The sequence below is a fragment of the Myiozetetes cayanensis genome, unplaced genomic scaffold (assembly GCF_022539395.1).
Source record: "Myiozetetes cayanensis isolate MyiCay16 unplaced genomic scaffold, myiCay2020 scf1, whole genome shotgun sequence".
Lineage (NCBI taxonomy): Eukaryota > Metazoa > Chordata > Aves > Passeriformes > Tyrannidae > Myiozetetes > Myiozetetes cayanensis.
This window is the reverse complement of record NW_026086604.1, coordinates 60,175,327-60,186,970: the sequence shown is the minus strand read 5'-3', so window position 1 is coordinate 60,186,970 and position 11,644 is coordinate 60,175,327. Positions and strand designations below refer to the sequence as shown.

At 40.8% G+C, this 11,644-nt stretch overlaps 1 protein-coding gene across 1 annotated transcript in view; it reads left to right on the top strand.

The window, feature by feature from the left end:
• Window positions 1–855: 855 nt before the first annotated feature.
• The window catches only part of TEX10 (testis expressed 10), a 52,859-nt gene continuing 42,070 nt past the window's right edge, over window positions 856–11,644 (top strand). Inside the window, exons 1-4 of the mRNA XM_050331082.1 lie at window positions 856–1,000; window positions 4,038–4,226; window positions 5,018–5,724; window positions 10,968–11,211. Coding sequence (XP_050187039.1) covers window positions 4,047–4,226; window positions 5,018–5,724; window positions 10,968–11,211 — 1,131 coding nt within the window. The 5' untranslated portion in view covers window positions 856–1,000; window positions 4,038–4,046. The remainder of the gene's footprint in view (window positions 1,001–4,037; window positions 4,227–5,017; window positions 5,725–10,967; window positions 11,212–11,644) is intronic.

Below are 11,644 nucleotides of genomic sequence, written 5' to 3'. Positions count from 1 at the left end.
AGATGTATACTGAAAACACAAGCGTTCCCTCAGCGCGGGGCTCCCCGGCCGGGACCTCCCGGGACCGCCCCGCCTGCAGGTGGCGCCAGCGCGCGCGGCCGCGGCGGAAGCGCGCGGCTCCTTCCCGCGCCGGGGGAGGGGGGGGGGCGGGGGCGCGGGGGGCGCGCGCTGGAGTCAGCGCTGCTCACGTGGGCGGCCGCTTCCGGCCGGGGCGCGCGGCGGGGGCGGAAGCGGGCTCGCGGTGCCGCGCGCGTGGTTGGTGAGCGAGCGGGCGGGGGCGCGCGGGGCCCGCCGGGGCGGGGGGCGGGCGGGAGGGTGGGGGAGGGGAGCGGGGAGGTGGTGCCCGGTCCCAGTCCCGGTCCTGGTCCTGCTCCCGGTCCCGGCGCGGTCCGTCCCGGTCCGTCCCTGCCCGCGGGGGCCGCCGCCGCCGCCGCGCTCGCCCTGCCCCTGCGCCGAGGGCCGCCCGCCTTTTGTGCCACCCACCCTCCGCTCCCCTCCCCGCACGCTCTTGCGCCGGGGCGGCGGGAAGAGCGCGAGCGCGGCCGCCGCGGGCTGGGAGCCGCTCCAGGGGAAACCGGCGGCATTGGCGCCGCCGCCGCCCCCGCCCCTCCTCCCACGGCGGCTTCCCTCCTCCTCCCCCTCCTCCGCCGCCGCTCCCGCCTCTCCTGCCGCTGCGGAGCCCCGGCTGTTCCCCGGCGCGGCGGCGGCGGCGGCTCCTCCCGGGAGCCCAACCCGCGGCCTCCCCGGCGCCGGGCGGGCACTGACGCGCCTTTATTTGAACGCCTCGCAGAGTGACTGGAGCGGGGCGAAGGGAAGCGGCGCTCGGGGAGGAAGCCGGAGGATGTCCCGGGACGGCGAGGAGGGCTGCGTGCCCGCCTAGACCCGCGGCAGGAGCCGGCGCTCGGTGCGGCGTGCGCGGCGCGGGCCGGTGCGGTGCGGTGCAGGCGGCGGCGGCGGGGGATGCGCTGCCGGCGCGGGAGCCGCGGGGAGGTGACCGCCCGTAAGTACCGCTGCTCTGTGCGAGGAGACAGCTCGCCCGGAGGGAAATCCGTATCGGGTCAGAGGAGTTTCAGTTAGGGCGTGTGCCTTGCCTTCGGGTTTCTCAGGATTTTCCTGATTGCTTGAGCAAGGCAGTAAGGTTCCCTAAGGATACGGCCTCGGAGCTGCGAGAAAGTAATTACAGAATCAATTACGTTGAAAAAGACCTCTGAGACCATCGAGTCCAACCTGTGACTGAACACCACCACAGCACGTCACATTCAGTCTTTCCTTAAAACCCCTCCAGGGACAGTGACTCCACCACCTCCCTGGGCAGCGCATTCCAATGTCTTGTCATCCTGTCTATGAAGAAATTCCTGATGTCCACCCTAAACTCGCCCAGGCACAGCTTTTTACTGCGTCCTGTTGTCCTATCACTGGTTACCTTGAGGTGATAGGTGAGAGAAGGTTGACCCCCACCTGGCTACAACCTCCTTTCAGGTTATTGTAGAGAGTGAAAAGATTACCCCTGAGCCTCCTCTTCAGACCCTTCACTACAGTGAAATAACAGGTGAAACAGATGCGCCTTTTGGTTCCCCTCTGTTTCTTTGGGTGACTGAGTGACACCTCAAGTGGCTTCTAAAAAGCACTGTGTGCAGCTTTATGTTAAAGGAAGCGTGCATCGATTTGAAGTTGTTTTAATGTTCTGGGTTGTAAAAAACATGTTAGTGCATAAATTATTAGGAGCATTCAGCTCAGTCATGTTGGAGGTGGGCCAAGTGAAAATACACAGAATCACAGATTAGTTAGGGTTGGAAGGGACCTCTGGAGATCATCTAGTCTAAACCCCCTGCCAAGGTAGGGTCACCTAGAGCAGGTTGCACAGGAACATGCTCAGGTGGGTTTGGAATATCTCCAGAGGGGGAGACTCCACCGCCTCCCTGGGGAGCCTGTTCCAGTGCTCTGCCACCCTAAATGTAGAGCAGTTCTCTCATGTTGAAGTGAAACTTCTTGTGGTTTAGTTTATGGCACTGAGCATCACTGAAAAGAGCCTGGCACTGTCCTCTAGGCATCTGCCTTTGAGGTATTTATATGCACTGCTGAGATCTCCTCTCAGTCTTCTCTAGACTAAACAGGCCCAGCTCCCATGATCAATTCTCATGAGATAGGGTTGAAGTAAAAAGCAACAGTTGTTCCAGTAAAATATTTAGATAGTTTCATCAGCTGTGTACAATTTTTCCAGATGTCTTTGCACACAGTGGTTGCATGGCTTTAGTTTTATGATTGTTTTATCTCTTTATTTAGTGTGTTACATATGAATTGTAAATGAATAGACTTAGATTACCAATTTATTTCCAGAATATGTATTGCAAGGTAAACTGTGCTGCTTTGTTTTAGTAGAAGAAAGTATATTTTATAAACCTCATCCTTTAAAAGAACTTAATTGACTTTGTTCATGTGCGTGCACACCTGTATTGTGAAGTTATTAATGTTACCTGGAAGCCAAACATTTCGTCTTGTAGAGTGATGCTTCCTAGATATCTCCATTAAAGCAGGCCTTGTAAGTGAAAATAACATTTATGTCAAAAGCTTGTACCTGTTTGTATGTATCAAGTAGTGAAAAATCCTGTAATTCTTTCCTAAAAGTTGCATGTGGTAAAAATCAAAAACTTATAAACCCATGATTGTTGTAGTTGGGACACTAAGGGACCCTTTTATTTTGGCACCAAGCCCTAAGTTTTTTAAAAGCCTTTTGAGTTGATAGGTTACTTATGCTAAATTTGTACTTTAGGTAAAGTGGTCTTACATATAACTTTTTAAGATAGCATACGAAAAGCAGAAATGAAGTTGTAGTAAAATGTTTGTGTAATCTGTTGTTTAAATTGTTTTAAAAGAATAGAAAATGGCAGTTTAAAACATTCTTGAATTATTATCCTGTTGATGTATATATGAAATACTCTAGTACAGCACAAATTTGAGCTTGAAGTCCATTGGGAAAAACAGCTGTAGAATTAGAATTCTACAATGAATAATTGTAGAATCTACATCCACCAGAAAAGAATCATTGCTTGGATATGTAATTTAGAAATTTCTGGATTTGGTCAGCTGGATTGTTAGGGGTTGTGGTTTGGAGTGGGGAATTTCTTTGCTAGGTTTTTTTATTTTTATTTTAGATTAAATAGGGGAACCTGTGGTGTAGTGCTTATTGGTTTTTTTGGTGTGTTGATTTTTTTTTTTTTTTAACCTGGTAGAAATAAGAGTACTTCAGTATCAAAGCAGATGAATCAAAGCCAAAAAGCCATTTAGAAACTTATGTGGGTTTTAATTTGCTTTGGTTATTGAACCTCCATTCTAGTATGTCTGTACAACTTAAAAGTGTAATGACTCAGACTACCTTATTTCTTTTGCCTTATTAAATATGACTTTGTTTCCGAGTCTCTTTTTACTCTATATGTGCCCATTTAACCTCTTTCCTCACTCCCCTTGCTTCTAGTTATCATTTTTTAAATGCACAGACTGGATTTTTCAGTGTGTAGTGGAAGTTTTTGTACGTTTGTGTCCTGCTGTTTTTGGTGAAGGCCTGATTAAACCCATAGTTGTACTGTGCAGTCTGTGTTGTTAGTGATGGACTTGGTAAGCAGTGTACAAATGAAATGAAAGAGTTTGCTGGGATCCTTGCCTTGGCAAGAATCAATTATGTAAAAAATTGCTTTGTTGGCAGGAACTTAAAAAAAACCAAACAAAATCAGCCACTTAAATCTGATAAAGCAGTGGCAGGTGATGTGGCAGATATTTTGGTGATGTTTTTCAATAAAGTAGTTCTCAAAGCAAAGACAGCCAAAGCAGCAGAATATTTTCAGGACACTAGAAGAACAGCTGCACGGAATCAGTCTACATGACTGTTTAGTCTGGCATCTTGTCTCAGAAGTGGACACTAGTTTGTGCATAGAAAAAAGAATAAAAACAATAGCCTTTGTTAGGAAGTTACTGCTCTTTGGTGGAAAAATTGTTTTTATTGTGTATTTTATCAGATTAAAATTCTAAATATCTTTTTGCAGAGAATCAGAATGACTAAAAAAAGGAAACATCAGGAAGATTTCCAGAAAGTGAAATTTAAAGTTGGGAAAAAAAAGCCTAAACTAGAGAATGCAACTGATACTACCTTCAAAACAAAGGCCATACAAATTCCAGAGCAGCTTAAAGAAGATGGAGTGCTTCCTACCCAAAATAGAAAACTTAACATCAAGGTATAGTGTGACATTGTATTCTGAAATTACAGAAAATTACTTGCCATTTATCTGGGTTTACTATGTTTACCAGAGTTTAGGAAAAATATTTACTTTTAAAAAATTAAAAGAACTCCAGCAGGGTATCTGAGCAGCCTTGTTGTCCTTGACAATAATCTGACCCATGACTTTAACAATTCAGTTTGCTGGACCAGCATGTGACTCAAGGGAAAGGTTTTCATCAGTATGATGAAATTGATATAAGTGTCTAGGATTAACATTCGATTTTTGAAAGCCTTGTATCATAACTTAAAGGCAGGGTTTTAAGAAACAGACTTCCTGAAATTATGTTTCTAAAGAAATTTGTATTTCTTTGGGGGGGTGGTTTTGTTTTTCTTCCTTTGTGGTGTCTTCTGTCTCTTATAGCTCTCTCCTTAAACTGAAGAAACTTGTTGAGGCTGAGATTTCGTAGTTCTGCTTTTGAGAACAAGAGTAAGAGGACTAACTTTTGGTCATCCCTCTTTTGAGTCAGTAGGGCTGTACATAAAGTGAAGAATGAGGAGTATCTAATGACCTGAAGGACAAGTCATAGTATCTTGTTTTTCCTGTCATTGAATTCTGATGATTTGTTCATTGCTGTTCTTTAAACTAATACTGTGTTTGTTGTGAACATATTTGCTGTTATGAACAGCAGTACATCATAAGAATAGATTCTTTATCTGTTTAAGAAAAATGAGCTGGACATAGGTGGGGGAAGTTTAAAGAGCTTCAAATAATAATGATAGCAAGTATGGATGTTTGTTTCCTTTTAGGATCTACTTTCACAGATGCATCACTATAGTCCTGGGGTTAAGCATAATGCACTTCTTGGACTCAAAGACCTCCTGTCTCAGTATCCATTTGTAATTGATGCACACCTTTCCAGTATAATAAGTGAGGTGGCAGCTGTGTTTACAGACAAAGATTCTGGTGTCAGAAGAGCAGCTGTTCACCTGCTGCAGTTCTTGGCTTCAAAAATAAGAGCGGAACAGATTGCTCCATTTTTCCCTTTGGTAAGTGCCCATCTCTCTAGTGCCATGACTCACATCAGTGAGGGAATTCAGGAGGATTCATTGAAAGTCTTGGACGTTTTATTGGAAGCATACCCAGCTCTTCTCACAGACCGGAGCGTTATATTGTTGAAGAATTTTGTAGAGCTTATTTCTCACCAGCAACTTTCAAAAAAACTGAAAAGCAGGGACAAACTTTCCTGGATGCTCTCTGTTAACCCAAATCGCAGGGTAACTTCTCAGCAGTGGAGGTTGAATGTACTTATCAGGCTCAAAAAGTTTCTGCAAGCAGTGGTAGATGGATCCAGTGAAACAGAGGATGAAGGGCTTCAAGAGCAAAAGGACAGCCCTCGTTCTGTGAGGAACCCAATATGTATAAGTTGGAAGCTCCATGCAAATAATCAGCAACATATACAGCTGTTTGAAAATGGTGGCTTACGACCAAAGATCAACTCATCATTTAGACTGAGGTGAGAAAATGTTAACTAATTTGGGAATTAATGTCACCTGCATAATCACAATTTAATTTTTTTGTTGTGGGATTGTCCGTTAGCTGTATTTTAGGACATTTAATGTAATGTGCAGTCTTACTGCACAGGCTTGAAAATGCTTAGCAGGTAACTGTGCTATGTGTATATCGTGAACTTTCCCATTATAAAAACTTTATTTTATGCTATTCATAACAATTTTGGATGAGCAACTCTATTAGGGTGTTTTTGGAATGCAAACTGATTACTTGCAGGTTGTTGCAGGATATCCAACAGGTCTAGGGACAAGCAGACAAATTTCTTTACATTAAATGTAAGCTTGTTTGTGACAATGAAGTTTACTGAACTTTTGTGCTTTTGCCTTCAAGAGTCTATCATAAGCTTAGAAGTCCATTTTCTTTGAGTATAGCTCCTTTGAAAAAGGACAGCATGGTAAGAAGTGTCTGGTGGTATGAAGTTCTGCTGAATTTCCAATTCTAGATATTTTTAATCATGAGGGTTTATACCTTCACTGTGGATAAAAGATGTCTCATCTGAGATGTGCTGATGAATATGGAAGAAAGCGTAGTGTGCTTAGTGACAGAAGGGTTTGTGTGGGTTTTAGTAGTACTCTAAACAGATGTGAGCTGAAGTGAAGGGAGAAATAAACAATTGTTTTTATTTCTTTTGCTCCTTTCTGATTCACCTATTAGAGAGGAACCTCCCTCCCCACTTCATGGTACTTTTTAAACATTGGCATCCTCATTTATATGCATGACTATAGATGTTAACGTACCTGCTGGTAGGAGACCTGGAACGCTGACTTGGAAAATGAAAGCAGTTTAGCTGTTACCTGTAGATATGAAGGTGGTTTGAAGAGAAACCACAATCCTTATTTGACTGCTGGAGAAGACTGAATAAAGGGTTATACCAAATTCATCTAGGAGATCAATAGCAAAAAAGGGTATAAACCCCACTGCATCATCCATTGCTATGTCTGTCTTATATTTTTGCGTAAATGAAGTGCAAGAGAAAAGGTGTTCTCTTTGAATACCACAGGTGTTAGCCTGAATTAGCAAGTGTCATGGAGAGACAGACATGATTACCCATTACTGTTCTAGGTTTCCTTTCTGAAGGTAGCATTACTTGTTGGAGGTAGAGGCAACATATTAAGCTTTGTAAAATGTGCAGTTTATTCTCATAAAAGTGGTTGTTAGCACAGGTGTTTAGACATGACCAACAGTATCTGCTACAGGTAAAATTTTATCTGGAAATTAGACCCACTTAAGGCAGGGGAAGGGTTCAGTACTGAGCACAAAACAGTCTTATTGACTTCATCTTTACTATTAGAAACACACAGTTGTGGACCACTGTATATCAGAGGATTCTTGTATTGTGCCCTGAGTGATATGCAGTGTGTGATATACTATGCCCTGTAATAGCTGAAGATGCATTGTATCCAAGGTCTAGGAAAATAAACTTTACATCTGGTGTCACCTGAACTGGATTCCACTTTTCTGAGGAACTAGATTTTGGTGAAACATCGTGATGCACTTCTGGTTATAAATACTTTCAAAAAGATGCTTGCAAGCATGAGAAGGAGCCAGAAGAATATAAGGAAACATGGCTAGAATCCAAGGCGAGATTGGCAAAGCAAGTGGATGGCAGCAGAAGAGAAGAATAGAAAAGGGAAGGATCATCTGCAGCAGGTACTAAAATGTTCTCATTTTATCACAATTGTGTGTAGTTTTTGTATATTTGTTTTTCACAGAGGGCCAGTACAGCTTGTTTTAGTGGTTATGTGTGAAATTCCAAGAGTGAAAAGTTGCTGTGGTGGTTTTTGTATTTGCCACTGAAATCTTTTCGAATAATCTAAAGATGTTTAACTCTGTCACTTCCAATCCCAACTGTGGCCTTTTATGGGCATTCCTAGGCTTCTGCTGTGGCCACTACTGCAAGGACAGAAATTAGTTCTGATGAGAAGTGCAGTACTCAGACAGCGTGTATGTGTGTGTGTGTGTGTGTTTAAATAAATCACAAATAATCGAGTCCTAACTATAGATAATGAGTGGACCAAACCATAAGTAGCTATTTGCAGTTTTGTGTTTGTATTGATGGCCTCATCACTCATATTGCAAGTTTCATCTTTGTTCTTTAAAAAGTAGGCTTCCAAATACCGTAATAGTATGCTAAATTTTTTAACTTCCTGTGTCTTTCTAATCTTGAAAGTTCATTGGGTAGGAATGACACCTCATTGATAATCCAGTGGTTATGAAAAGAGATTTTCAGAATTGGTTTGGGGTGTTAATGTTTCAAGAAAAGGATAGATTCCGAGCTTTGCTGGATGATTCAATGATGCAGATTTTAAGACTTAATTATCTTCTATTGTGTGCTAGATCTTTTTAATTTACTGTGGGTAAATTAAAATCACAGTGAATTAGGAGACTGTTAGAATGTATCCTCTGCATTATGTGCTGACTGTGCTGTTTTTTGCATCAAACTCAGTTCAGGTGTGGAAAAATGGAAAGCCTTCACAACTTTTTGGATTGGATGTGGTGCTGAAGAGAAACAGTAGACCTTCAGATTCTGCTGAGAAAAGGCGAAATGGGGCTGGAGAGAAAAGCAAAGAAGACTTAAGAGACTGAAATGGAAGATGAAGCATAATCAATATGTATATGGTGTGACGTGTACATCAGATAGAAATGGAAAATGCAGTTCACTTGGTGTACTGAGTGTTTCCTGAAATTGGCAGTACACACAGAAAAGAAGAACAGTAACCTGGTTTAACTTATGAACTTCCAATTACTTTTCCTATTTTAAGGAACAGCTTGTTGTTTATTTTCTGTTTCTTTTACACTTTCTTGACTTCCCTTTGCTGAATTTCTGTTGTCTTCTTAGTCAAATGGCAGATATTTTACACATTTTTCATTTGTTTGGTCCTGCTTTATAAAAATAGTGGCATTTTAAAGAAAAATTACATCTTAAAGGGGTACGTAAATACTTTGCAGCTCCTCTCAATAGTATTTCATACCAATATGAAACTAATATGCTTTGTAGTGTTTCCAGGAGCCCCCTTACTGTTAAAGAATAGTAGTAGCAGATATGTGACAAAAAGATTAATTGACATCAAACCTTCCCAGTTCCAGTGAACCTTTATTGCTAAGGCCATTGTACTGATCAAATAAATACTGGACAGATTACTATATACTTTGTCATCATCTGTTACTGGCACTTAGATTTTATTTACACTTTTATTGTTAACCTTGAATGTGTGGCATAGTCTTATCTTGAGAGATAGGGGCTTCTTTTTCAAGGGTACCTGAAAACTGAGCTAAGTAGTCTTACCCAAATGCTTTCAACATCTGGGAGGGACTATCTCTTTTGGCATGAATTCTTCCATTTTCCATTCCTTGTTTCAGAAAAGTACTGAAACAGTTGGGGTGTGTGTGTTACTCTTCTGTAGGAATCTTCAGATGTGTTGCCAACTTCTTAGGTTTCGGGCATTGTTCACCGTTAAATGGGGAGATTTTTGTGTTCCAGAAATAGATTGCTTGAATTCCAGAGTTCTACTATAATATCAGGTATTCTTTTTGGAGAAATTTTTGAAGACTACTACTCCAGAGCTATTTCAGCCAATTACTGACATTTCAGTCTCTCAGCTGGGTATGTAGTCTTGTCACAGCATAGCATTTACAGGACAACCACACCTTTTCAATGAGATCATAGTCTTGGCATCAACTGGCTTGTCCAGTGATGCTTTAGAATTCATTGTGGTTGTAACTGGAAGGTGGGGTTGGTCTACTGTGTCCTGAGATGACTGAGAGTTAAAAAGTAAGATAGAAGCATTCATCCCAAAGTCTTTACTATAAGAAACTGGTGTGTGTTGCAATGTATGCAGCATAGAAAGGACATAAAGCAACAAAAAAGGGGCAAATAAACCAAATTAAATTTACTAGAGATGTTGGTTGCTGCAGTTAATACTAAACTTTATAAAATGTTAAGATAGCTGATAGTTGTAGTAAGTGCTAACCATATTTTTTTTTTATGACCAGTTATGTTTTCACTTGTCCATTTATTTTGTGGAGATTTAAATTCTCTCTCCCATCTTGCCTGCATTGAAAAGGAGCTTGTATTTGTCTCACACTTTCTTTTTATTCCTTCTTTCTTCACCTTTTACAGTTTGTTAATACCTGGGTTTTTTTTTGTTTTGTTTTGTTTTAGTCATTTTCTTGAGATACCAATTTTAACCAGAGAGTAAAATTTTCTCTTATATGCATTTTGTAGATGATTGCAACAACATGAGAAATGTAGCTTCATAGAAGGATATAACTAATTGGATAATTTAGAAATGACAGGATGACTTTGGAAAATTGCTTTACCTCTTCAATCCAATGTGAAATTAAAATACTTGTAAACAGAATTTCTCAGCGTGTATGTGTAAAGAAAGCAAACAGTTTTCAGATTCTATTTTGAGTGTATATGTATGTAAAATCACTTGGAGAACACTGAAATAGAAAGGAATTTAACAGGAGGTTCAGTGTACCAATTTTATATATGTTATGATAGGAATTCCCTGCTATGAATTAGAAAAAAAAAATCAATTAAAACTATTGCAGACTGTATCTTAATTTTGTAATGTCTTTAAATGATCTTATCAGATAATTTTAATAATTTTCCATCTAGTTGCTTTCCAGAGCATTATGGTTAAACATTAGGTGGGAACCAAAGTTGTATTTTTGCAGAAATATTTTTTCCCTTATTAATATGAAAACCATTTTGTTTATTATAGCTGGAGATAGTTATTAACTGTAATAAACCTTATGCATTTAACAATACCTTGTAGTCAGTTTCATTATTTTGCTTTAAGGAGCTTAAAGATTTTTTTGTATTTTGATGTACTGAGTACAGTGAATTCCTACCTGTTGGTTGAAGGTGATATGATAATGCAAATCATATTTCTCCACTTAATAGACTTTACATATAACAATAGGGAAAGAAATACTGAAATCTAAGAAGCTATTACAGAGGTTCACAAACTTGCAGAGACTTGGGAGAGGTTTGTTGTAAATGGTTTGAACTCCCTTTCTTCCGCCCTGAAATATCTAGGAAGAAAGACAGCAAAAAATTTTATGTGTTAAAAAAGTCATTTTTCCTGTTACTGAGAAATCAGGGAAGTGGTATTACTGTAATCTTGTTTTTAGAGGTGTGATCTTTATCTTTTATCTTTTTCTGCTTCTGTTGTTTAGGTCTCTGACAAGTGTAATGGACAGTGCAGAAAAAGGCCTGTCCTCGGCTGAAAACTTAAAAGGTTTTATTGAGATAATAATTCCATTACTACTTGAGTGCTGGATTGAAGCATCTCCTGCACAATCAGCTCCCATTCTTGGAAACCTTTTGGAATCAGAATCTCAGCAGCTTATGCAGCAAGTGCTTAGTATAATACATTTGTTGTGGAAACTCACAAAGCGACATGATGAAACATACAAAATGGTAAGGGAGAAATGATCCGTGGCATAATGATGACAGTTCTTTTTGTTTTGAGTAGGGACTAATGATTTGGTGATTGGAAGTAGTGGAAATACTTTATTAGGAGAGAAAAAGCCTAGGTGTTGAGTAGAATTTGAATTTGGATTTTGTTAAGTCTCTTACTCTAGAAAAGAATCTGTTGAACTGAGCAATGAGTTCACTTACAGTCTCCAGGAATCCTCTTTGACAGACAGCAGCACAAAAGCTTTTGAAACTGAAAGTGGTATTGGAGAAGTGGAGCATTTTGTCCCCCAGATAACCTCTAGAATATAATTTTGAACAAAGCATAGAACGGAGTTGTTTGTTCCTTGTTTCTATGTGTGGGTAGAAATGAACAAACCCTAAATGGTTGAAAAGCTGGGAGGTAAAGATGGTGTGAGATCCTGTGATTGCTTGG